A 27,636-nucleotide genomic window follows, 5' to 3' on the forward strand; every position below is an offset into this window, starting at 1 on the left:
TCTGCAAACTTGCTAACCCATCCTTCAATCGCCTCATCCAAGTCATTAATAAAAATTACAAAGAGTAGAGGCCTAAGAACAGAGCCCTGTGGAACACCACTCACCACTGACTTCCAGGCAGAATATTTTCTTCCACTACCACTCGCTGTCTTCTGTCGACCAGCCAATTCTGTATCCAGACAGCTAAATTTCCCTGTATCCCATTCCTTCTGACCTTCTGAATGAGCCTACCATGGGGAACCTTATCAAATGCCTTACTGAAGTCCATATACACAATATCCACCGCTCGACCCTCATCAAATTGTCTAGTCACATCCTCAAAGAACTCAATAAGATTTGTGAGGCATGACCCGCCCCTCGCAAAGCCGTGCTGACTGCCTTTAATCAAGCCATCTTCCAGATGGTCATAAATCCTATTCCTCAGAATCTTTTCTAACACCTTGCAGACGACAGATGTGAGACTGACTGGTCTGTAATTGCCGGGGATTTCCCTATTTCCTTTCTTGAAGAGAGGAATTACATTTGCCTCCCTCCAGTCCTCCGGTCCGAATCCGGTGGAAGGCGAGGATGCAAAGATCTTCGCAAGCGGCGACGCAATCACATTTCTCGCTTCCCAAAGCAGCCGAGGACAAATCTGGTCGGGCCCTGGCGACTTGTCAATCTTAATGTTTGTCAAAATTTTCAACACATCAGCTTCCTCAATCTCTATCTGTTCCAGCATGCTTACCTGCTCCTCATCCACTATAAGGTCCTTTTCTTTAGTAAACACAGAAGGAAAAAACTCATTTAGGGCTTCCCCTAGCTCCTCAGACTCTATACACAAGTTCTCTCTGCTATCCCTGATCGTCCCTATCCTCTCTTTGATCATTTTCTTATTCCTCACATACGTGTAAAATGCCTTTGGATTCTCCCTAATCCTTCCTGCAAAGCCTTTTTCGTGCACCCTCCTGACTCTCCTCAGACCATTTTTGAACTCCTTCCTCGCCTGCCTGTAATTCTCTAGAGCTGAGCAAGACCCTTGCTTCCTCCACCTTACGTAAGCTGCCTTCTTTCTTTTGACGAGAAGCTCCTCTGCTCTCGTCATCCAAGGTTCCTTTATCTTACCCCTTTGATACATTTGTGCATCACTAGCAACAACTGTTCCTTAAACAGTTTCCACATGTTTATAGTGCCCTTTCCATGGAACAATTGCTCCCAGTCCATGCTTCCCAACGCACATCTGATAGTATCATAGTTTCCTTTTCCTCAATTAAATATCCTCCCATTGTGCCTCTTTCTCTCCTTCTCCATAGCTATGTAGAATGTGAGGCAGTTGTGGTCACTATCCCCAAAAAACTCTCCCACCGCAAGATCTGACACCTGCCCCGGCTCATTGCCGTGCACCAAATCCAAAATGGCCTCTCTCCTCGTCGGTCTGTCAACGTACTGAGTTAGGAAACCCTCCTGAACACATCTTACAAAAACAGCTCCTTCCAAACCATCTGCTCGAAGGAGGTTCCAATCAATATTGGGAAAGTTAAAGTCACCCATTACAACTACCTACTACATTCACACTTTTCTTTTAGGCCTGGAGAGTGGAGGTGAAGGAGAAAGCCTCCAGCAGCTATGGCAGCAATACCAGGATGAGCTGGACAAGGCTCCACCCCAATCTAGGGTCTCCTACCAAGTGAAGGATAAGCTGACTCCCCCAGCCTGGACTCACAAGCTAAGCGGAGGGTCCAGGTTCGGGTGGCTAAAGGCAGTCTCAGTCTGACACGGTGGTCATATCCCAGCATAGAGGTCTCATTCTGGTATGGAGGTCTTTATTGTCTTCAATGTCCAGGTATTCCAGTGGCCCGCCAGGCAGGTTTGTAATAGAGTGGCAGCATGGCAGACTCCTTCAGCGGAGGCTTCCATGTCTGTATCCCAGTAGCTTGGCATGGGGGTCTTATCCTGGCTGAGTCTTCTTAATCAGCCTTTCCCAAGCCCAGATGCCAATAACTGAATTGTAATTAACTTGGTGTTAATTTTACGTTTTTAAAAATTACGCATGACTTCTATCATGATGTAGGCACCTGTAGTGGGGTGACTTATAAAACTTATCACTATATTTTTAATGTAAAAGTACACATAGCAATAAGTGTCTATCCTATTTGAAACAAAATACTGTACAATTCAATACTGCAAAAACAAATTACTACTATCACATAGAACACTGGCTATATTGAGATAATCAGTTGGCTGGATAGCTGGTTTGCAATGCAGCGTGATGCCAACAGCACAGATTTAATTTGCACACCTGCTGCGGTCAGCTATGAAATTCCTGCCTTTGACCTTACTCCTCTCCTGAGGAGTGATGACCCTCGGGTTAAATTCACCATCATACATCTCTCTCTGATGAGAGAGCAGCCCGATAGTATTCTGGAACTTTGTTGACTGCTAATGCTACTGTAGCACTACTACTACTGTTGGTTATAGTATCAATGCTCCATCTAATGGCAAATGCTGGAACCAGCTAAAGTCTCAGAACTACCTGCACTGACCAACGTGTTGACCAGATGGAGGGCAGATGTAAAGTGCAAATTCAAAAACAAAGCTAAGTGGAAGAGAAGCTCAGATCCAGGAGCCTAAAGAAATGGGGCGGGGAGGGGGGGTTTGTGTCTACGTGTCATGGAGGTAGGGAAGAGCAATGCTCAGGGTTGTGGGGAGGGTGAAAGACACAGACCAGGATGGGGTCTAGTTCAGGAAGGTAAGAGATACAGAGATATTAGGTCTGAAGAGGCCATTCAACCCCTCAAGCCCCACTCTGACATTCAGAAAAAATCACGTTGATTTGTTTGGTATTTTCAATTCCACATTCATTTTTTGCATGATAACTTTCGATTCCTTTACCTAACAAAAATCTACCTCTGCGTTAAAAAAATGCAATAACCTAATCTCCACCATCCTGTGAGGCAGTGTTCCAATGCTGCACAAAATTCTGAAACATTTTTTCCTCATCTGTTCTAAAAGGGGAAGCCCTAATTTTCAAATAGTGCCCCCTAATTCTGGATGTACCGACAAGAGGAATATATTTTTTGTGCCCATCTTGTCAAAACCATTCAGAATGTTTTGTACTTCAATCAAGTTATCCCTCTGTCTTATAAAATTCAGTGGAAACAATGTCCAAACTCTCATAAGACATCCAACAACACAATTTCAGGTATCTATCCAGCATAGCTCCTCTAAACAACTTAGAACACATTTGCATCTTTCCTTAAAAACAAAGATCAAAACTGCACTTGTATTCAAGATGTGATCCTCTTGTAATAAAGGATAGCATTCTCTTAGCTTTCTTAATTACTTGCTGTACCTACATTTACTTTTAGTGACTCATACTAAAACACCTAGATATCTCTGCACCTCAGATTTCTGCAGCCATTCCCCATTTAAGTTATGCCTGCTTTTTAAAATTCTTCCAGTTACAATGAATGTATTTTATACGCCATCTGCCAGATATTTGCCCACTCGGTCTACTTATATCCATCTGCAGATTCCTTCACAAAATACTTTCACTGCCTGCCTTTGTGTCATTTGCAAAACCATGTTATCTCTTCTTGATTACCTTGAGTTTTTCTAAATATTCAGCTGTAATTTCTCGATGAGTGACTCTAACAATTTCCACACATTAGATATCAATCTACTGGCATTTAATTTCTCATTTTCTGCTTCCATCCCTCTTGAATATAGGAGTTACATGTGTCACCTTCCAGATTGATGGAATACTTCCACTGTCCATCGAATTTTGGAAAATTAACTTCAACCCATCTTCTAACTTATAAGCCACCATGTTTAAACCCAAGGATGAATTCCAACAGGACTTATTAGCCCATCCAGTTTGCTTGATATCACTTCCCATATGACTGCAATTTCATTTAGTTCTTCTATTCCTCCCCATCTCCAGATTAACAACTAATACTAGAAGATTTTGCATCCTCTACAATGTGGACAGAAGCAAAATAATGTTCAATTCACCTATGTCTACTGTTTCTTTAATACTTACAATTAACTGCCCACTCTCACTCTCTTAGAAAACCAAATTCACTTCATTCACACTTTTCATTTTTAAGTACCTACTTTACAGTTCTGGGTAATTCTTCTCATACTCTGTTTTCTGATGGTCCGTTTAGGCATTCTCTGCTGTTGTTTAAATTATATACCAATCATTTGACCTTTCCTTAATGCTTTCCTTAATTTCTTTTGAAAATTACAGGTGGTTCATCCTCCCCAGTCGTCCTTCTATTTTTTAACTGCTGCATGATTATAAAGGTCCTTGCAAGACAGCGACTTCTGCATGTGAAAGTCAATGAGTTGGCACACAGATCAATGTGCAGAGTACTCCAACTGACTTTCGAGGGAACATTAATCCTCTCCTTGGAATCTTTCTTTATATTAGAAAAACATTTTGAACCCGGATCTCAGGCGCTGTGAGGCAGCAGTGCTAACCACTGTGCCACCGTGCCGCCCATTTATTCTGAGTCTTCTGAAATAGCTCTTAAATGTCTGCCACTGAGCTCTGTCAATTTATCCACTAGTCTCGTATGCTAGTTCACTTCAGCTAGCTTAGCTTTAATGCCCAATTAATTGCCCTTATTTAAGCTTAAAATACTGATCTTGGAACTACTGTTCTCCATTTCAAATTGAATCACATTATGGTCACTGCTGCGTATGATTTTCTTTATTTTGAGGCCATTAATTAATCCTATCACATTACAGAACACCAAACCTCACACAACCTGTTTATTTACACAAAGCACTGCTTTAAGAAACTACCTTGAATCATTCTGTGAACTCCTTAATGAGGCTACCATTCGTAATCTGAAGTTACCAGTATATACATGGAATAAAATCACATGATTATTGCCGTTCCTTCATCAACACTTATTATATCTTTTCCTACCCTGTCCATTATTCCATAGAACATTCCTGCTAGTGACTTCATTCTTCACTGGAAAAAAGGAGTGAACCTTTCTTTTTACAAGAGAATAGAATTGTAATTTATTGTCACTTGTAGATTTTTACAAAAAAAAGTGAAAAGTCTTTAAGTCACCATTCCCTAGTGCTATTTTGGTAACAAATTATATATCTAAAGAGAAAGTCCATTTTAGCTCAATTCACAGCTCCAGGGTTCGTGAGGTAGAGAATGCCCGACAGTGAAGCCACCAAAAAGGAATTTTGAGGCGATGAATGCTGATTATACTAAGATCTTCTCAAACTTTTTAAAAAATGTATTATAAACTTAAACGCTTTTGTTAAAATTACATTGACAGCCTTGTGTGCATATGTTCAGTGACTTGCCACCATTGTAACCAAACTGCATAAAATAAAAAAACTGTTTATCAAGTCAGGTTTCACTCATAGCTGACTGGTTTATTATAACTAGATTAAAATTCAGGGAAGTGAAACTGAAACTATAATCTTGTTTTTAAAATGAGGCCTCTGCTAAGACATTATGTTGTTCAGCAAGATGGAAGATATTCAAGCATAGTGAATTCCCTCGGCATTTTCTTTCCAGTATGACATCAGAGACTGGAAAAGGGGAGGGGAAGGTAAAATGAGAGTTGCTCTGTAGTCGGTTATGCCAAATTTAATGTCGGGACCTGACATTGTGCCTTTCTTTCCAATCTGCAGCCAGCCAGATTGTGAGATTGGCTGTTGGACAGTTAAGCCTCAGCATCAGTGTGGAAACAAGAGGACATACATTTACTGGGCTCTTGGATACTGCATTCCTTGGCTTCTTTAACTAATGCTTTAGTCCTGGGGAATGGGAATCAATGGCATAATGGTATTTATCATTATTATTAATCGAGACATTTATGTACTATTCTGGGGGAGCCAGGTTTGAATCCAAATTCAATAAAATTCTGGCATTAACAGTCTAATGATTGCTATATTGATTGTCAGTGGAAAACCCCATCTGATTCCCTAATTTTTTTTGGGAAGGAAAATGTCATCCTTACCTGGTCTGGATGTGCCACTGCAGACCAACAGTAATGTGGTTGACTCTTAGCTTCCCACTGAACAGTAAATGTTGGCCTAGCCAGTGAAGCCCCCACATCCAGTAAATGAATAAAAATCCAGCCAGTCCAAGTTAAATTTCAAACAATGGTTCATTTTGAGGCTTGCTAGTTGATTGTAATATTTACAAGAAATGTACCTCCTCTGGATGGATGGATTGCCCATTCAACTTATCTTAGAAATAGAAATGGGTGGGTTTCACAATTTTAGCACACCAACTGAATCAAATCCACCCAATTTTAGTGGTTTAAATTTGTCCTTTATTGCATTGGTGACATTATTTCTGAAATTGCAATAATTCAATGCTTTCCTTTGGCTGGTTTTATTTTCTAACTGGGGAGAAAATTCAGAAGTCTGAAGTGCAAAGAGACTGGGGAATTCCAGTCCAGGATTCTCTCAAGGTAAACTTGCAGGTTGAGTCAATAGTTAGGAAGGCAAATGCAATGATGACATTTATTTTGAGAGGACTTGAATATTAAAGCAGGGATGTAGTTCTGAGGCTCTATAAGGCTCTGGTCAGACCACATTTGGAGTATAATGCACAGTTTTGGGCCCCTTATCTCAGGAAGGATGTACCGGCCTTGGAACATGTTCAGAGGAGGTTCACAAGCATGATCCCAGGATTGAAAAGCTTAACATACAAGGAACGTTTGAGGACTCTGGGTCTATACTCGATAGACTTTAGAAGGATGAGGGGGGATCTAATTGAAAGGTACAGATTACCGAGTGGCCTGGACAGAGTAAATTTTGGAAACATGCTTCCATTGGTCGAAGAGACTAGGACCTGAGGGCACAGTTTGAGAGTAAAGAGAAGACCTTTTACAACAGAGATAAGGAGAAACTTCTTCAGCCAGAGAGTGGTGAATGTATGGAATTCATTGCCACAGAAGGCTGAGGGTGCCAGGCATTGAGTATGTTTACGACTGAGATAGAGAGGTTCTTGAGTATCGAGGGGATCATGGTTACAGGGAGAAAGCAGGAGAATGAGGTTGAGAAACCTTTCAGCCATGTTTGAATGGCGTTTGAATGGCAGAGCAGACTCGATGGGCTGAATGGCCTAATTTCTGCACCAATGTTATGGTCTTTTAAGAACATTAGAGAGGGTAGTGCTGGAAAAGTACAGCATGTCACATAGCATCCAAAGAGCAGGAGAATCGACGTTTTGGTTCATTCCTGATGAAAGACTTAACTGCACTCACCAGAAACACAGTGGCTACAAGAGCAGGTCAGAGGCTAAGAATACTGCAGTGAGTAAACTCACTTCCTGACTCCCCAAAGCCTGTCCACTACCTACAAGGCACAAGTCAGGAGGGTGATAGATGGGAGCAGCTCCAATAACACTGGAGAAACCTGACACCATTCAGGACAAGATAAGCAGGTGCTGGAAAAGCACTGCAAGTCAGGCAGCATCCGACGAGCAGGAATTTCGGGCAGAAGCCCTTCATCAGGAACGTCCATTCAGGACAAAGCAACTCACTTAACTGACACTACATCCACAAGCATCTGCACTCACCATAATTAATAGCAAATAATAGTAGTGCATACTATCTACAAAATGCACTGCAGAAATTCACTAAAGATCCTTAGGCAGCACCTTCTAAACCCAAGACCACTTTCATCTAGAATGTAAGGGCAGCAAATGCATTGGAACAGCTGCAAGTTTGCCTCCAAGCCACTCACCATCCTGAATTTGAAATATATCACCGTTCCTTCAGGGTCACTGGGTACACATTCAGCAACTCCCAATGGACATTGTGGCAGTACCTCCTGCACATGAGCTGCAGCAGTTCAAGAAGGCAGCTGACCACTACCTTCTCAAGGGAAACTAGGGACAGGCAATAAACGCTGACCAGCCAAGTCAATCCTGGATTAGAGTGGTGCTGGAAAAGCACAGCAGGTCAGGTAGCATTCAAGGAGCAGGAAAATTGACGTTTCGGGCAAATGCCCTTCATCAGGAATAGAGACAGGAAGCCTTTAGGGTGGAGAGATAAATGAGAAGGGGTGGGGGTGGAGAGTCCACCTGGACCATCTCTGACATTTACCTCCCATTCCTGGACTTCCCCATCTCCATTAATGACGACCGACTTGACATTGACATTTTTTATAAACCCACCGACTCCCACAGCTACCTGGATTACACCTCTTCCTACCCTACCTCCTGCAAAAATGCCATCCCGTATTCCCACTTCCTCCATCTCCGCCGTATCTACTCCCAGGAGGACCAGTTCCAACACAGAACACACCAGATGGCCTCTTTCTTTAGAGTGGAACTGGTCCTCCTGGGAGCAAATACGGCGGAGGCGGAGGAATTGGGAATATAGGATGGCATTTTTGCAGGAGGTAGGGTGAGAAGAGGCGTAATCCAGGTACCTGTGGGAATCGGTGGGTTTGTAAATAATATCGCAAAGACCATTCTCTCCGTGACTACCTGGTCAAGTCCACGCCGCCCAACAACCCACCCACCTGTCCTAGTACCTTCCTCTGCTACTGCAGGAATTCCAAAACCTGCGCCCACACCACCTCCCGCACCTCAATCCAAGGCCCCAAAGGAACCTTCCACATCCATCAAAGTTTTACCTGCATATCCACCAATATCATTTATTGTATACGTTGCTCCCGATGTGGGCTCCTCTACATTGGGGAGACTGGACACCTCCTCGCAGAGCGTTTTAGGGAACATCTCTGGGACATCCGCACCAATCAATCCCACCGCCCTGTGGCCCAAAATTTCAAATCCCCCTCCCACTCTGTCGAGGTCATACAGGTCCTGGGCCTCCTCCACCGCCGCTCCCTCACCATCCAATGCCTGGAGGAAGAACGCCTCATCTTCTGCCTCGGAACACTTCAACTTCAATGTGGACTTCACCAGTTTCCTCATTTCCCCTCCCCCCACCTTACCCCAGTTCCAACTCATTTCCCCTCCCCCCACCTTACCCCAGTTCCAACCTTTCAGCTCAGCATCGTCCCCATGACCTGTCCTACCTGCCTATCTTCCTTTCCACCTATTCAGTCCACCCTCCTCTCTGACCTATCACCTTCAACCCCACCTCCATTCACCCATTGTACTCTTTGCTACCTTCCCCTGCCCTCCTCTCTGACCTATCACCTCCAGCCCCATTCACCTATTGTACTCTATGCTCTTTCTCTCCACCCCCACCATCTCTCATTTATCTATCCACCCCGGAGGCTCCCTGCCTGTATTCCTGATGATGGGCGTTTGCCCGAAACATCGATTTTCCTGCTCCTCCGATGCTGCCTGCCCTGCTGTGCTTTCCTAGCACCACTCTAAACCAGACTCGGGTTTCCAGCATCTGCAGTCCTCGTTTTACCTAGCCAAGTCAATCCCACGAGTGAATATAAAGGAAGAAATATTTTCGCTAAGTTTATGATTCAGAAGCAATCGGTTCAGCGATTCTGTGATTCTAAAAAAAAACTTAGTATGTGAATTATTTTTTCTTTCGAAACTGTAAGTATCGCTGGCTGATAAATTGACCCACTTCAGGTTTCAGTTAGTTTTCACTTTCAATTTCGTGATCTCTTCATGAGCAATCGCTCGCAAATTTTTAATCACAACAGATATTTTCAATTAAACATGTTTCCCACAAATTGCTCCTGACTTCCACAACTCAAGTAATAGAATGCAAAATAAAACGTACCATCTCTTTTCTGGAAAGTCACGACAGCATTCCCGTTTTCAAAAATCTCAACATCACATTCTCCACCACCTGATTTTTTCTTGCTCTGAAAGTAGGCAACTAATTTTGTTTTAATGCCTGTTTTTGTAATATGTGAAAAACCTGTAACTAAGATAGCAAATCCACCACCTTTGTTCGCCATATCTTGTCCAAACTATCCAGAACTTGAATTGGCAGTCCTATTTTATATATTGGGGAGTGGTTTAAATGCTTCAGCCAACCAACGAAGCGGGTGTTTTCTCAAACACAGCTAATTTTGTTTACCAAAAATAATGAAACTGAATTTAGAATCCCTATTGGAAAATAAATTCAAGTATTTATGGAAAATGTCTAAGTAATATTATTATTCATTATTATAACGTTATTAAAGGGAGATTTGTTTTTAATTGCTTTCAATTACGATTATTGTTTTACTTTCACAATGATGCGTTCCCGGAAAATGCTTATTTAATTATAAACTGCAACCACACAGAGGCAGAATTACACAATATTCCAGTACATTTTAAGTTGGCTGTAATGCTGTAACACTATTATTTACTTTTTCTTTGGTTCAGAAGCAAGGAAAATGCTGGAATCCAATACTAAAGATTTAATGATGAGGAGGTGCAGGTATTGGACTGGGGTGGACAAAGTTAAACATCACACAACACCAGATTATAGTCCAATAGGTTTATTTGGAAGTACTGGCTTTTGGAGCACTGCTCCTTCACCAGATAGCTAAAGATTTAATAGCAGAACACTTGGAAAACAGTGACAGTTCTGACAAAGTAATTGTGGATTTACAATCACAGGCAACACAGAAATTGACCTTTTGGTCCAACTGGTCCATGCCGACCAGGTTTCCCAAATATGCTTGGCTGTATTTGGCTCATCATCCAAATGTCTTTTAAATGTTGTAACTGTACTTGCATATACATCTTCCTCTGGAAGTTCATTTCACATACAAGCCACCCTCTGTGTGATAAGGTTGCCCATCAGGTCCCTTTTAAGTCTTTCTCCTCTTAAAAAATATATCCCCTAGTTTTGAACTGCCCCACCCTAGGGGAAGACCTTTTGCTATTCACCTTATCTATGCACCTCATGATTTTATAAATCTATAAACCCTTATAAACACAACCTTCTTGTGATGATGCCACTCCTTTTTACAAGGTTATGTTGTCCTCGGTTTTTTTTTCAGGAGGTCGTAAAAGCACAGGTTCCCAAAAGTTTGGGGTTGTAGGGTTTCAGTGTCAATTTGATTATAGCTAACAGATCCTGCCTCAGGCAAAAGGCTTTTAAGTTTAAGAAACACTGAAACAATGAAAGGGGAATGGCCAATTCCCCCAGCTCAGCTTTACTCTGGTTTACAAAGTTAAAAATCATACAACACCAGGTTATAGTCCAATAAGTTTAATTGGAAGCACACTAGCTTTCGGAGCGCCGCTCCTTCATCAGGTGGTTGATGAATTGAAGGAGCGGCACTCTGAAAGCTAGTGTGCTTCCAATTAAACCTGTTGGACTATAACCTGGTTGTGTGTGATTTTTAATTTTGTACACCCCAGTCCAACACCGGCATCTCCAAATCATTACTCTGGTTTGATTTGGTTCTTGACAGTCTGGCTATTCACTGAAAGCAGTCAGGCAGTTGTAAAAGCTGCTGGACACAAGGAAGCAGGTCCAGGCAGATCTTCCTCTCTCTCTCTCTCTCTGACTTCTCTCCTGGAAAACCATGTGTTTGATTTTACCTTTTGTATCAAGGGATGTTTATGGGGATTGTTGCAAGTATCGGAACAGCATCATTAAGTTGGTATAGTCTGTTTGGAAAGGGTGAGTTATTCTGTATTCTGTTCTCTTTTGTTTCATTCAGTTATCTTGTAAATAAATTGTTTTATTTAAAACTTAGTGGGTAGACCAGCTGCATCACTTTTGGAATATCTGTGTTACACCTGCTTAAGACAACTAACAAAGTTAGCGTCTGGGCCACTTTCTTGAAATGTTTTGAGGGGGTCTGGCCTAGTCCATAAATCTTATATTCCATTAAAAAATGTCCCAGCTTATCCAGCCTCTCCTTATAACTCAAACCCTCCAGTCCTGGCAGCATATCGATAAATCTTTTCTGAACCCTCTCCAATTTAATAATATCCTTCTCATAGTAGGGCAGCCAGACCTGTACACAGTATTCCAAAAGCGGCCTCATCACCATTCTGTAAAACCTCAACATGATGTCCCAACTCCTATACTCAATGGTCTGAGCAATGAAGACAAGCCCACCAAACACCTTCTGGACCATCCTACCTGTGACACAACTTTCAAAGAAATATGTCCCTTACTCCTAGGTCTTTCTGTTTGACAACACTACCCACTGTCCTACCATCAACCATATAAGTCCTGATCTTGTTCATTTCACTAAAATGCAATACCTTCCAATTATCCAAATTAAACTCCATCTGCCACTCCTCAGCCCTACTGGCCCAAAGATCCCTTTGTAATTTAACTTGGAGGTACCAGTGTTGGGCTGGGGTGTACAAAGTTAAAAATCACACACAAGGTTATCGTCCAACTGGTTTATTTGGAATCACTAGCTTTCAGAGCACTGCTCCTTCATCAGGTGCTTGTGGAGAATAAGACTGTAAGACACCAAATTTATAGCAAACGTTTACAGTGTGATGTAACTGAAATTATATATTGAAAAAGACCTGGATTGTTAGTTAAGTCTCTCATCTTTTGGAATAAACGTGTTGGTTTCAGTTCTTACATATGTAAATTGCAGAACTTTTTTAAAGTTACATTCTCAAGTTAAAATACTGATGAGAAATATTCATATAAGATCCCATCTGTCTCTTGAGGCTCCGGACCTTGTTGATCTTTGTGCTCTATTCTTTCCCTAGTTACTCTTTTGCCCTTCACGTATTTGTAAATTCTCTTAGTATTCTCCTTTGTCTTATATGTTGAAACCATCTCTTGTCCCTTCTTAGCCCTCTTGATTTCTCTCTTAAGTGTACTTGGCACCCCCATAACCCTCTTGGAATTCGCTTGGGTTCGAAGTTTTTGGACCTATACATGTCTTATGTCCCTTTTCTTTCTTGACCAGGGTCTCAATGAGGGCCCCCTTATGAAAGGAAAATCATGTTAGAAAGATCTAGTGGAATTTTTCAAGATGCAATTAGTACAGTTGAATAAGGGGAGCCAATGACTGTGGTTCACTTAGTCTTGGCAGAAGCCTTTAAATAAGATCCCACATAAAAGGTGAACAGATAAAATTAGTGCATAGACACATCCGAGACAAAGCAGCCTGTTGATTGGCACCACATCCACAAGTATCCACTCCCTCCATCACCAATGCTCAGTAGCAGCAACGTACACTGTCTACAAGATGTACTGCAGATCTTTAGGTAGCACTTTCTAAGTCAATGACCATTTTCATCTAGAAAGACAAGGAAAGCATTACATGGGAATACCTCAAAGCCACTCACCATCCTGACCTGGAAATATATCACTATTCCCTCACTGTCATGAGTCCAAATCCTGAAATTCCGTCCCTAAGAGCATTGTGGGTCAGCCTACAGCATGCGGACTGAAAGGCTTCACAAAGTTAGCACATCAGCACCCTCTCAATGGCAACCAGGGATGGACAATAAATGCTGTCCAACCAGCGATGCCCACATCCCATGAGTAGATTAAGAAAAAACGAAGGATGGATGTTCTGGTTATGAAGGAATGCAGTGAATGTTTATCTGACTGATTCCTAGGATTACAAGACTGACATATGAAGAGAGAGTGGATTAGTTAAGGCTACATTTGCTGGATGTTCGAAGAAATGGGGGGGAATATCTCAGAAACATATAAAATTCTAACAGGATAGGGTAAAGGCAGGAAGAATGTTTCCGATGACCTGAGTTCAGAACCAGGGATCACTATTTAAGATTATGGGACAGATCATTTAGGACTGAGATGAGTAGAGATTTCTTCACTCAGAGAGTGGTGAGCTAGTTGAATTCTCTGTGAAATTCTTTCTCAAAGTGTTTGAGACTAAAACATTGCATGTTTTTAAGGAGTTATATATAGTTCTTATGGCTAAAGGGATCAAAGGCCTGGGGAAAAAAATAGGAACAGGGTAATGATTTGGATGAGGGGCATGATCATATTAAATAGCGGAGCAGGCTTGAAAGGCTAAGTGGCCTAATCCTGCTCAAGTGTTCCAGGCTTCTCTGCCCAAATCAGGACGAATGCACAGCATCATGACACTCATCCTAGATAGGAGGGGGAGACAGGCCCCAGTCTGAATAAAGATTGCAACCCATGCAGTTGGCATCAATCTCGATCCATACCAGTTGCTTTGTTGTCACAACGGATGTCTTTATTGAAATTAAGGTATCTGCCACATGTTTGGAGTCACAGGACTACAGTAAATTGATGTGGCCATTTGTACACTATTTCATTTCAATCCAAATATCCCTTTCTTATACAAAACAATGCCAAAAATAAAATTTATTATCATATATATTTTGAGTTTCCCAAGTTACCAAATACACATATGACTGTTTAGATGCATAAACAATTTGTTATTCCCATCAGTCTCTGCATATGCATTGCATACACAGTCCTTAGATTTTGTGTATGCATTGAAGGTATTAGCCGTTCATTTGGTGGTACAGTTCACCAAGGAGTGTTGATCATGTCATTTATTGATACCATGTCATCCTTTGTTGTAGGGCTGCTGTGGACCTCAAGATTCGATGATTGATGTATGGAGTATGAAGGTGGTATGTTTACTTCTTCATCATCACCACCTGCAGGTGAGGAACAGATTAGTTGCGTGGGCATATGTGGTCATTCACTTGTACCATGTAAGCTTGAAGCAATGACTGCTTTATGCAGATCCCAAGTTGCCACGTGAGCTGGCTTTGTTGAAAGCATTGAATGTTTGTATCCTGACTGGCTTTCCAGTGCTCAACTCTGGCATTGATTTAATATCTTGTCAAAATGAAATCTAGTTTTCTGCTATTTCATCTTGATTTTGTCACTCAATTTGTCATTTTGTCACTACTTTTGGCTGTGGAAGTTTTTTTGCAAGTAGGAAGGGGAGCATTGGTGCAGTGTGATGTTAGCTTTTGTATAGGACTATTTTCTTTGCCATCAGTCAGTGCGTTTCCCCACTCAAGTACTTCTCTTGAATACATGTGCACAGGATTTGTTCAATTTCTTTACGATTTCTCTTGTGCTCTTCCCTGTGACCTCAGTTGTACCATTTGATTGGGGAGATGATGTGTTTGTTGAATTTCCCAATCATTTGTGAAGCGACTGAAATGTTCACTGATGAACTGATGGCCATTATCATTTATGACAATATCTGGAACACAGTAACAGCTAAAATGTGGTTGTAGACATTTGCCTTTTATTAGAATTACAATTAGAAATGAATTAGACATTTTCGATCATACTCAGCAATAGTCATTGAAGTCAGCTGGTCCAATACCCAGCTGTGGTAGTGCCCCAACCTCTGGACCAGGAGGCCCGGGTTCAATTGCTTCAGAGATGTGTAATAATACCCCTGAACAGGTTGATTTGAAAAATAGGACGTTTGAACAAAAGCCCTTCATCAATTTTCCTGCTCCTCGGATGCTGCCTGACCTGCTTTACTTTTCTAGCAACACACTCTCAACTCTGATCTCCAGCATCTGCAGACCTCACTGTCTCCTACCTGATTCGAAAAATAGGTTAAATAAAAATATTTTTAAAAGAATATAGTAATCCCATCTGCTCAAGATGGTGACTGTGTAGGTAGCATCCAGTGCCTGGGCTTCTCTTTTTCGTCGGCTTTTTTCTTTCTTCCCTCTTCTTCTTTTCTCAGTTTTTTTTCCTTTCCAAAGATAGCACTTCGGTAGGAAGGCGGCTTTGATGGGGTCCAGAGTGGCGGCATCTCCAGAGGCAACATGGCTACAGAGTCAGCTGGCCTGTTAAGCCTGGAGTGAGACTTTGGCAGCAGCATGGCATGGACTAGTGAAGCCCAGAGTGGGGCTGTAATGGTGGAGAAGGAAAAGTTGGACTCTAAGTTATCTTTCTTTATGTTTTATTTTAAGTTAATGAAAATGGCATTGGTTCATGGAGACAATATAAACTTTTCTCTGTATTTTATATTAAATACACGTGACAACAAATTATTTGATTTGTGATATACTGCAACAAGATAATTAGCTTCTGCAAGCGTAAAGACACATACTTCCAGCTTCATCCATGGACTGTTTGGGATGTCATTTGTTATCAGCAGCTCTCTAGTTTGTATTTGAAGGTGGGCAAGTTGTTGGAAGGAATCATAAGGCACAGATTTACATATATTTGGTTAGCCAAGGACTAATTATGGATAGTCAACATGACTTTGTGCAAAGGAAATCATGTCTCACTAACTTGATTGAGTTTTTTGAAGAAGTAACAAAGAGGATTGATGAGGGCAGAGTGATAGATGTGATCTATATGGACTTCAGTAAGGCATTCAACAAGGTTCTCCATGGGAGACTGGTTGGCAAGGTTAGATCAGATGGAATACAAGGAGAACTAGCCATTTGTATACATAACTGGCTCAAAGGTAGAAGACAGAGGGTGGTAGTGGAGGGTTGCCTTTCAGAGTGGAGGCCTGTGACCATTGGTTTCCACAAGGATCACTGCTGGGTCCATTGATTTTCATCATGTATATAAATGATTTTGATGTGAACATAGGAGGTATAGTTAGTAAGTTTGCAGATGACACCAAACTTGGAGGTGTAGTGGACAGTGAAGAGGGTTACCTCAGATTACAACAGGATCTTGATCAGATGGGCCAGTGGGTTGAGAAGGGGCAGATGTAGTTTAATTTAGATAAATGTGAGGTGCTGCATTTTGGGAAAGCAAATCTTAGCAGGATTTATACACTTAATGGTAAGGTCCTAGAGATTGTTGTTGAACAAAGAGACCTTGGAGTGCAGGTTCATAGTTCCTTGAAAATGGAGTCACAGATAGATAGGATAGTGAAGAAGGCATTTGGTGTACTTTCATCGGTCAGAGTATTGAGTACATGAGTTGGGAGGTCATGTTGCTGCTGTACAGAACATTGGTTAGGCCATTTTTGGAACATTGTGTGCAGGCCTGGTCTCCTTCCTATTGGAACGTTGTTGTGAAACTTGAAAGGGTTCAGAAAAGATTTACAAGGATGTTGTCAGGGTTAAAGGGTCTGAGTTACAGGGAGAAGCTGAATGGGCTGGTACTGTTTTACCTGGAGCAACAGCAGCTAAGGGGTGACCGAAGGTTTCTCCCGCTCTCTGAAAGTAGAGTATTCCTATGGAACCTTTTGTAAGCCAAAATGGCATAAGTGAAGAATAAATAACCAATAATGTATATGGGAAAAACTTTTGAGATCCAATAAAAACCTACCAAATCATATCAAATAACACATAAGACCTAAAATAACACCAACATATAGTAAAAGCAGGAATGATATGATAAAAAAAAAAACAGCCTATATAGAGTCATAGGGATGTACAGCATGGAAACAGACCCTTTGGTCCAACCTATCCATGCCAACCAGATATCCCAACCCAATCTAGTCCCACCTGCCAGCACCCGGCCCATATCCCTCCAAACCCTTCCTATTCATATACCCATCCAAATGCCTCTTAAATGTTGCAATTGTACCAGCCTCCACCACTGCCTCTGGCAGCTTACTCCATACACGTACCACCCTCTGTGAAAACATTGCCCCTTAGGTCTCTTTTATATCTTTCCCCTCTCACCCTAAACCTATGCCCTCTAGTCCTGGACTCCCCCACCACAGGGAAAATATAAATTAGAAATGACACATCTTGCTAACAGATGCACAAAATAAATTGAGTTACAAGCACAGATGCTCACCGACACAGTTCAAAGCAATGCTGGCTTGATTTGAAAAAGTGGAGAAAGTGAGGACTGCAGATGCTGGAGATCAGAGCTGAAAATGTGTTGCTGGAAAAGCGCAGCAGGTCAGGCAGCATCCAAGGAGCAGGAGAATCTATGTTTTCAGGCATGAGCCCTTTCTCAGGAATCCTGAAGAAGGGCTTATGCCCGAAACGTCGATTCTACTGCCCTTTGGATGCTGCCTGGTCTGCTGTGTTTTTCCAGCAACACACTTTTCAACTCTGGTCTCCAGCATCTGCAGTCCTCACTTTCTCCCAATGGTGGCTTGATGCTGAGATGCTGACTATAGTTCTCTGGGAAGGAACTTGGCCATGCCACTCTCGCTGCTCAAGGCATGCGCTGCTTGTATTAAGGCTTAGAGTCATAGAGATGTACAGCATGGAAACAGACCCTTCGGTCCAACCTGTCCATGCTGATCAGATATCCCAACCCAATCTAGTCCCACCTGCCAGCACCTGGCCCATATCCCTCTAAACCCTTCCTATTCATATACCCATCCAAATGCCTCTTAAATGTTGCAATTGTATCAGCCTCCACCACATCCTCTGGCAACTCATTCCATACACGTATCACCCTCTATGTGAAAAAGTTGCCCCTTAGAATAGTAGTAAGCAAAAAAACGCTAAACATTACTTTAGCTTTTTGCCTTTTCTCGTAAAAGCAAAAATCCTCTTTGGATTTCTGTCGGTTAGCAAAAGTAGGTACAAATGTAGGTCTTTCATAAAAATGAAGTGGCGTAAACTGAACTTTTGAAAAGCGGGGTTACCTGTAGGGTTTTATAATATCATGAAGGGCATAGATAGGGCAAATAGACAAGATCTTTTCCCTAGGGTAGGTAAGCCCAGAACTAGAGAGCAAATAGGGTTCAGGTGAGGGGGAGAATAATTTAAAAGGGACCTCAGGGGCAACCTTTTCACACAAAGTTATAGAATCAGCTGCCGGAGAAGCGGTGGAGGCTGGTACAATTACAATATTTAAAAGGCATCTGGATTGGTATACGAATAGGAAGGACTTAGAGGAATATGAGCCAAGTGCTGGCAAACTAGACTAGATGAGGTTCGGAAATCTGGCTGGCATGGACAAGTTAGACCAAAGGGTCTGTTTCACGGTATACATCTCTATGACACTGTATTGTGGTCTTTGATGCTGTTGGGCCATTCTTTTATCACCACTTCCTGCAACATTTGGCACAACAACACTTCTAGATTGGGGACAATAGTTCATCCTCATCAACACTTAGCACTGAAGCTCCCCAGGGGTGCATACTCAGCACCCTACTGTACTCACTGTATACCCATAACTGCGTCACCAAATACCAGATTAATGCCATTTATAGGTTTGCTGATGACACCACCATAGTCGGTCGAATCTCAGATGGCGACAAAACAGTTTACTGACGGGAGCTGGAAGACCTGGAAAAATGGCACTTTGAGAACAACCTAGCTCTCAATGCCAGCAAAACCAAGGAACTCATTATTGACTTACGGCGGGATGTTACTCATGCCCCCCCTACACATTAACACCACAGAGGTGGAACGAGTGGAGAGTGTCAAGTTCTTGGGAGTGGTCATCCATAACAAGCTTTCTTGGACTCTTCATGTGGATGCACTGACTACAAAGGCCCAACATCTCTTCTTCCTCAGGCAGCTGAGGAAATTTGGCATGACAGCGAATACCCTTGACAACTTTTATAGGTGTGCCAGTGAGAGCATTTTGTCTGGATGTATCACTACCTGGTATGGCAACTGTACCATTCAAGATCGGAGACAGTTACAGAGAGTGGTGAACTCGGCCCGGACCATCACAAAGGCCAACCTCCATCTACCAGGCCTGCTGTCAAGTAAAGGCCGCCAGCATTCTCAAAGATCCATTCCACCCTGGCAATGTTTTTCTACAACCTCTACCATCGGGGAGAAGATACAGAAGCCTGAACACACGCACCAGCTGGTTTTGAAAGTGTTTCTACCCTACTGTTGTTAGAATACTGAATTGACTCTCAAACGCTTAACATTCACCTGAACTTGTGCTTTTGCCACTGATTACCTATTATTTACTTATCTATGCTATTTAACTATGTGATCTGCCTGTATTGCTCACAAGACAAAGCTTTTCACTGTGCCTCAGTACACTTGACAATAAATTCAATTCAGTACCTCCTCAAGAGGCTAAGAAAATTTGGTATGTCCATGAACTCTTACCAAGATTTATAGCTGCACCATGGAAAGATATCTATTGGATGTACCATGACTTGGTACAGCAAATGTGCTGCCAAGGACCACAAGAAGACAACCCAGTCCATCCCACGTGCCAACCTTCCATCCATTGATTCCATTTATACTTCTTGCTGCTTCAGGAAGGCAGCTAACATAAGCAAAGATCCCTCGCACCCTGGTTTATAATTTTTTCTGAACGCTTCTATGGGCAGAAGATACAAAAGTTTAAACACACGTCCCAACAGATTCAAGAAAAGCTTCATCCCCACTGTTATTAAACTTCTGAAATTTTAAATGTAATGCTCATTGTGCACCTTCCCTGCAGTAGTAATAGTCTTTGCTCTGTTGTATCACCCTAACTTTTGTATGGTATGACCTACCTGCGCTGTACTCAAAACAAAACTTCTCACTGTAGCTGAGCACAAGTGACAATGATACATCAAATCAACCTATAGATCGACTACCCGGTGACCGTTCGAAACGGGTTAACGGTCTCCCGGTCAATGTTCGGGTAAAGCTTCCCAGTGATTGAAAGGTTCGAGACGATTCTCCGCCTTCCGGCGACCATTAGTGATTGGGCGGGGCGAGGCTAGGCGGATCCTCCCAGCGTCCGTTAGTGATTGGGCGGAGCGAGGCTGGGCGGATCCTCCCTGCGACTGTTAGTGATTGGGCGAGGCGAGGCTGGGCGGATCCTCCCTGCGACTGTTAGTGATTGGGCGGGGCGAAGCTGGGCGGATCCTCCCAGCGTCCGTTAGTGATTGGGCGGGGCGAGGCTGGGCGGATCCTCCCGGCGATCGTTAGGGGGCGGGGCCTCCTAATGAATGAACGACTTAACGCTGTGGCCGTCCGTACGTTGGTGTTTGAACTCGCGCATGCGTATTACTGGTGACCCAGCGAGGAAAGCGCGCGGATTTTGGTTCCTTCATTTACTTCAGCTGCAGGCAAACGGAGGGAGAATACAGCAATCACAAACAAAGGGACGGTGGTTTTGGCGCGTATTATTCCCAGGTAAGATGAAGCGATCAAGCAAGCGTGGTCATATAGTAGGCAGCTTAGTGTGGACAGGGGAGTTTTGTTCCCAGGGAGTGAGGACTATTGTTCCCAAAATACCGCGAAGTGACCTGGAGAAGTAGCAAGAGATTCTCGAACTAGTTCGTTTCTCATATGTGTGTTGTCAGGTGGCTTCTTGTGTAACTTAGATCATGCTTCAGGAACTTTGAAATGTTTGTGGACCGTTCGCATTTTTCACATCGGCAACTTCCCTGTCATGAAGCAGAAACAGCGATTTATCTTATCACAAGTTCAGATTGGTCTTGAACCCTGGTGTTGCTGTCAAAGAATGTCCAAATTCTGCTTTCAGTTAAACCCCTATATTAAAACTGATCAGGGTTTTTCAAAAAAAAATATATTCTTTCAAGGGGTGTGAGTGTCATTGGCTGTGTCAGCAATTATTACCCAATCTGAATTTGCGTGGTTAGGTTCATTGGCCATGCTAAATTGCCCATGGTGTTCAGGAATGTGCAGAGTAGGTGCATTAGTCATGGCTAAATATACGATAGTAGGGGAAATGGTCGAGGTGGGTTACTCTTCAGAGGTTCGGTGTGGACTTGTTGGGCCGAAGGGCCTGTTCCCACGCTGTAGGGATTCTAATTCTAATCTAATTCTACCCATTCCTAATTGCCTTGCTGAAGATGGTATTGAGTGGTCTTGAATTGCTTCAGTCCTTGGGTTGTTGTAACATTCAGCACTGTTAGGAATGGTGTTGCAGAATTTTAATTCAGCAAAATTGATGAAAGTGACATATTTCCAAGTCTTGGGGAGAAACCTGCAGCTGGTGTTCCCATGGGTCTGTAAGCTTTATTAGAGATTGAGTTTTGGAAGTTGAAGTAGGCTATATAGGTAATTCTTGAGAACACAGTAGCAATCATACCAACACCCACAACCAGAGCTGCATCAGGACACTATTTAAATGGGCCAAACACCCCTTGTCAATGCTGTTATCATCACTGAATTCCCCCACTAAATCCTGTGGGTTATCATTGCCCAGAAACTCAACTGGACTTGCCACATAAACAAATGGCCACAAGAGCAGGTCACCTCCTGACTCCCCAGAGCCTGTACCCAATCTACAATCTCATATTTTCTAAATTCTAGTTAGGTATCTTCCGCCTAGGAGCACTTCAACCCCAGGGCATCAACGTGGACTTCAACAGTTTCCTCATTTCCCCTTCCCCCACCTCACCCCAGTTCCAAACTTCCAGCTCAGCGCTGTCCCCATGACTTGTCCTACCTGCCTATCTTCTTTTCCACCTATCCACTCCACCTCTGCCCTGAAGCTGTTCAACCATGTCCTGAAACAAATTCGCTACCACAGCCATTATTTGCTTCCTCAGTGCCTGCCTCCGTAACCAACTCATCCCACACAGACTCCGGACCACCTTTAAACCAGCAGATTAGTCTAACCTGTTAACCTGCCCTTCTTCCCAGGCATGAGTACAGCAAGCCTTCTTTGAACTGCTTCTGAAACAATTAACTTTTTTTTCCAAACAAGTAGGCCATGACACCGTACTCTAGATGTGGTCTCATCAGTGCCCTATACAGCTGCAGTAAAGCTTTTCTTTTATATTCCTTTCTCCTTACAATATAAGTGAAGAAAATAGAAGCATGTTGCTTTCCATAGTTCCAGAACATCTTGTATGTTTCTGGAATATGGGAAAAAGTAGTGGAAGTAGGCAATTCAACCCTTCGAGCCTGCTCAGACACTTAACATTATCATGGTTCATCATATCCTGGTCTCAGTTCCACTTTCCTACAAGCAAATTGCAGACTAAGAGCTCTATTAAACAGCAGTGCCACCATGGAGATGGTGTCAGCAACATCCTTTTGATGCTTAGGAACATGGATAGTCCAATGCGCACAAGTGAAAGAGGTTGGGGAGATAATTTGCCGCGAGGGGATAGGATAGAGGAGTGGAGCAGCATGATTGGCAGCAAGGGCAGGAGCATGGCTGTCACTGGAGTCCTTTTGTGTTTCACCAGATCCCTGTGTAATCCATGATGCCAAGGTCCCTTACTCAGGCACTTGATGTTCTTGGATTAGGGACTCCACATGGGGGCTTACTTGTCATGCTTCTGGATGGCAGAACCCTCACCCATCACTGGGTTGATAATTGGGGTGGGTGATGGGGGTCATTTAACAGACTACAGGTCATAGACTTAATCAAGGTGGAGGTAAGAGATTGGTGAGGGTCATCCCTTGAGTAAATGTTTTCTCTGCCCTCAAATTTTGTCAGGGAAAATACATTAAACTCAACCTTATCAAAACCATGTGCAGCATTTATGTGTCGCTCTTGAAGACAAAGGAATCAATGGATTAAAAAAGTTCTGTAGAGAAGAAATATGTGCAGAACACCAGGAGTAGAGAGAAGGAATGAGATAGGAAAGGAAGAATGGGGAGGTGGATAATGGACAGAGAATCTGCTTGGAAAGCAGGATGATGGAAGGGACATTAGGATCATAGCACATAGGTCTGCCATTTGGCTCATTATACCAGCTCCAGCATTTGATTAGATCACAGCTCATCTTACTGTAACCTTCTCTTCCTCTTGCTTGTGCTCATTCTCACATGTGCTCTCTCCCTCTCCTCCTACGTCCACCCTTTCTCCCTCACTGTTCATCACTCCAAACTTTCCAATTAGGTGTCCATAAGACTATAAGATATGGGAGCAGAATTAGACAATTCCGCCTAAGGAGTCTGCTCTGCCATTCAATCGTGGCTATTATGTTTCTCCTGCCTTCTCCCCATAACTCTTGATCTCCTTACCAATAAGTAATCTCTCCAGCTCTGTCTTGCATACTCCCAATGACTTGGCCTCCACAGCCCTCTGCGTCAATGGGTTTCACAGACTAACCACTCTCTAGCTGAAGTTCCTCTTCATCTCAGTTTTCTGTTTGGGGTGGCAGAGTGGCTCAGTGGTTAGCACTGCTGCCTCACAGCGACAGGGACCCGGGTTTGATTCCTGCCTCCGGGTGACTGTGCAAACTCCACAGAGACAGAGAAATTCTCTCCGTGTCTCCGTGGATTTCCTCTGGGTGCTTGGTTTTCTCCTACAATCCAAAGATGTGCAGGTCAGGTGAATTGGCCATAATAAATTGCCCATAGTGTTAGAGTAGCAGAAGCCAGGGGTAAATGTAGGGGAATGGGTCGGAGTGGGTTACTCTTAGGAGGGTCGGTGCGGACTTATTGGGCCAAAGGGCCTATTTCCATACTGTAGCGAATCTACTCTAAAGTGTTGTCTCTTCACTCTGAGGCTGTTGTTATGGACCTGGCCAGATCCCCTGAAAACATTTCAGGGAAATAGCCCAGACCCAAACTTTGCTAGTTGTTTTCAGCAGGTGTAATGCGGTATTCCAGAAGTGATGCAGCTGGTCAAAGCACTTAGTTTTAAACAAAACAGAATTCATTTGGTAATTTTGTAAGTAAAACACAAAAAATAGAGAACAGAATACTGAATAATGTAACTGATCCAAAAACCTAACAGACTATCACCACTTAATGGTTCTGTTCCAAATACTTGCAATAATCCCTATAAACACTCCTTGGCACGAAAGGTAAAATCAAACACAGGGTCTTACAGGAGAAATAGAGAGAAAGAAGGATCAGCCTGGACCTGCTTGTTTGGGTCCAGCAGCTTCAAAACTGCCTGACTGCTTTCAATGAATAGCCAGACCAAACCAAACCAGAGGAAAGCTGAGCTGGGAGAACTGATCCCTCCCCTTTCATTGTACAAGTGTTTCTTTTAAAACTTGAAAGCCTTTTGTCTGAGGCAGTGTCTGTTAACTATAATCAAATTGGCTCTAAAACCCTTCAAACTGAGACTTTTTGGAGTCTGTGTCTTTTATGATCTCTCTTGGGGGGGAAAAATGCTAAGGACAACAACCTTGTTAAAGAATAAGCATCATTACACGCTGCCCTTCGGTCCTAGGCTTTTCTGCCAGTGGAAACATCTCCGCATCCACTCTATTCTGTAAGTTTCAATGAGATTCCACCTTCTGCCAGTTAGCCAATCCTTTATCCATTCTTGATGAAGGGCGTATGTCTGAAATGTTGATTCTCCTACTGCTCCGTTGCTGCCTGATCTGCTGGACTTTTCTAGCACCACACTCTCAAATCCTTTATCCTGCCCCTAACACCATTGGCTGTAATTTAACAGCCTCCCGTGTGGTACCTTATCAAAGGCTTTCTGGAAGTCCAACTAGATCACAATAACTAGCTCTCCTTTGTCTAACTTGCTTGTTAATTCCTCAAAGAATTCTAATAAATCTGTCAGGCATGACCTTCCCTTGATTAAGCAGTGCTGTCCTTGCATTATTTTACAATGCACTTCCAAATATTCTGCAATCTCATCCTTAATAATGGACTCAAGCCTTACTAAGGACAGAGGTCAAGCTCATCAGCCTACAGCTTCCTGTCTTCTGCCTCCCATCTTAAACAGGTTTGTTACAATAGCCATTTTCCAGTTCTCTAGGATCATCCCTGATTCATTGATTTCTGACCAAATCAGTCTAACTCTGCTTTGAACATACTCAACAAACCGACCGTCTCTTTTCGTATGACAATTCCAAGATTTAATAGCCTTTTAAGTGAAGAAATTCCAAGCTATCTCTATCTTGAGGGAAGCACTTTTGTTTTTAAAGCCTGCTGTGTGGTTCTAGATTCCCCCATGCAAGGCAGCATCCCTTCATCTGTCCTGTCAAGTTCTGTCAGGATCTTGTGTTTTTTAGCTAGGTTATCTCTCATTCTTTCAAACTCCAATGATTAGAGGCCATGTTTTCTTTATAAAACACCCTTTTCATTCTGAGAATCTGCTCTTGGAACTGTTTCTAATGCAGGTATCTCTCATTAAGGAGATGAATACTGTACGATGATGTATCCTTTTCAATACATTGTACAGCTGGATCAATGTTTCCTCACTTCATTTCCCTTGCCATAGAAGCCAACATTCCATTTATTTTCCTAATCACTTGGTATAATTGAATGTTAAGACTTTGTGATTCATTAGATTAGATTAGATTAGATTACTTTAGATTAGATTACTTACAGTGTGGAAACAGGCCATAGAAGCCAACATTCCATTTATTTTCCTAATCACTTGGTATAATTGAATGTTAAGACTTTGTGATTCATGTACAAAAACAGCAAGATTCTTCCATGTCATGGAATTCAGCAGCCTCTCCACTTTGAATAATCTGCTTTCTCATTCTTCCTGCTGAAGTGGCAACCTTATGTATCTACATTATGTTCCATCTGCTAAATTGTTGCTCTCCCACTTAACCTATCTATAAACCCTTTTCAGATCCTATCCTCCTCACAACTTTCTGTTCTTTACAATATCCAATACAGTTGGGAAAAAAATTGAAGCAGTCCCAGTACTGATCCCTGTTGCATTCCACAATTTGCAAAAGTTAAAAAATGAAACTTTTACCCTGACTCTGTTTCCAATCAGGTAACCAGTTCTGCATTCATACTAGTAAACCATCCCAACACCATGAGTTCTGTGTTGTACAGTAATCTTTATGCAATATATTATTGAATAGCTTTTGGAAATCCAAATCCACACTAGTGGTTTACCTTTAAACTTTCTGCATAATACATTCTTAAAAAAACACTTGTTAGTCTCCTTCCAGTCACTAGGAGACAGGGAGGACTGCAGATGCTGGAGAGTCAAAGTGTGACATTGGAAAAACACAGCAGGTTAGGCAGCATCTGGGAAGCACAAGAATCAATGTTTCAGGCATAAGTCCGTCATCAGGAATGTGGAGGAGGAAGGAGTCTGACAGATAAATAGGGGTGTGGGGGTAGAGCTTAAAGGGAAGGTAGCTGGGAAGGTGATTAGTGGTTGCAGGTGGGAGGTAATTGCGCTGGGGAGTGGATAGGTGGTAAGGAAGATGGGCGAGTAGGACAAGTCGAGAGGGCGGTGCCGAGTTAGGGTTGGATCTGGAATGAGCTGAGGGGGAGGGAATCTTTAGAAACTGAAGTAGTCTATGTTGATGCTGTGGGTTGGTGGGGAGGATGGACCTAACGATGGGTCCTGCAGATGATGTGGTGTTCTTCCTCGTGGTTGCGGATAGGTTTGACTTGGCAGTGCAAGAGGCCCAGGACTTTCATGCCCTTGGAGAAATGGGAGGGGAAGTTAAAGCATTTAGCCACAAGGTGATAGGTTTGTTTGGTGTGTGCATCCCAGAGATGTTCCCAGAACTACCCTGTAAGTTGTTCTGTCTCCCTGATGTAGAGGAGACCACATTGAGTGCAACGGATGCAGTGCATGAAAATCTCCGCCGATTTTGAAATGATCCTTTAGGGATGGGACTGAGGTGAGGTGGGTGGTTTGGGCTCAGGTTTTCGTATACAACACATTATCCTCCACCATTTCCGCCAACTTCAGTCGGACCCCACTAGCAAAGATATATTTCCCACTCCACCTCTATCTGCCTTCTACAGATACCATTCCCCCTTGAGACTCCATCGTTAGGTCCATCCTCCCCACCCTCCACACCCAGTGCCTTCCCTTATCACCGCAAGAGGTGAAAATCTGCATCCTTATCTCTATCCAAGGCCCTAAAGGATCATTTCAAATCTGGCAGAGGTTTTCCTGCACATCCACCAATCTCATCTGCTGTGTCCATTGCTCTTGATGTTGTCTCCTCTACATCAGGGAGATAATGCCAACTCGCAGAGTGGCTCAGGGAACATCTCTGGGACGCATGCATCAAACAACCCCATCGCCCTGT

At 42.8% G+C, this 27,636-nt stretch overlaps 2 protein-coding genes across 4 annotated transcripts in view; one reads left to right on the forward strand and one right to left on the reverse strand.

Annotated features, from left to right (window-relative positions):
• Positions 1-9,902, reverse strand: part of LOC122550105 (protein mono-ADP-ribosyltransferase PARP14-like) — a 72,396-nt gene extending 62,494 nt beyond the window's left edge. Inside the window, exon 1 of the mRNA XM_043690693.1 lies at positions 9,693-9,902. Coding sequence (XP_043546628.1) covers positions 9,693-9,873 — 181 coding nt within the window. The 5' untranslated portion in view covers positions 9,874-9,902. The remainder of the gene's footprint in view (positions 1-9,692) is intronic.
• Positions 9,903-20,675: 10,773 nt separating this feature from the next.
• Positions 20,676-27,636, forward strand: part of ncapg2 (non-SMC condensin II complex, subunit G2) — a 117,635-nt gene continuing 110,674 nt past the window's right edge. For 2 of the 3 annotated variants that reach the window (XM_043690695.1, XM_043690696.1), the window contains exon 1: positions 20,678-20,854. The gene's annotated coding sequence lies outside the window, so the exon portion shown is untranslated. Of the gene's footprint in view, positions 20,855-27,636 lie in introns of all 3 variants that reach the window. The other variant, XM_043690697.1, reaches the window with a different exon arrangement.

The sequence above is a fragment of the Chiloscyllium plagiosum genome, chromosome 5, assembly GCF_004010195.1.
Source record: "Chiloscyllium plagiosum isolate BGI_BamShark_2017 chromosome 5, ASM401019v2, whole genome shotgun sequence".
NCBI classification, from domain to species: domain Eukaryota; kingdom Metazoa; phylum Chordata; class Chondrichthyes; order Orectolobiformes; family Hemiscylliidae; genus Chiloscyllium; species Chiloscyllium plagiosum.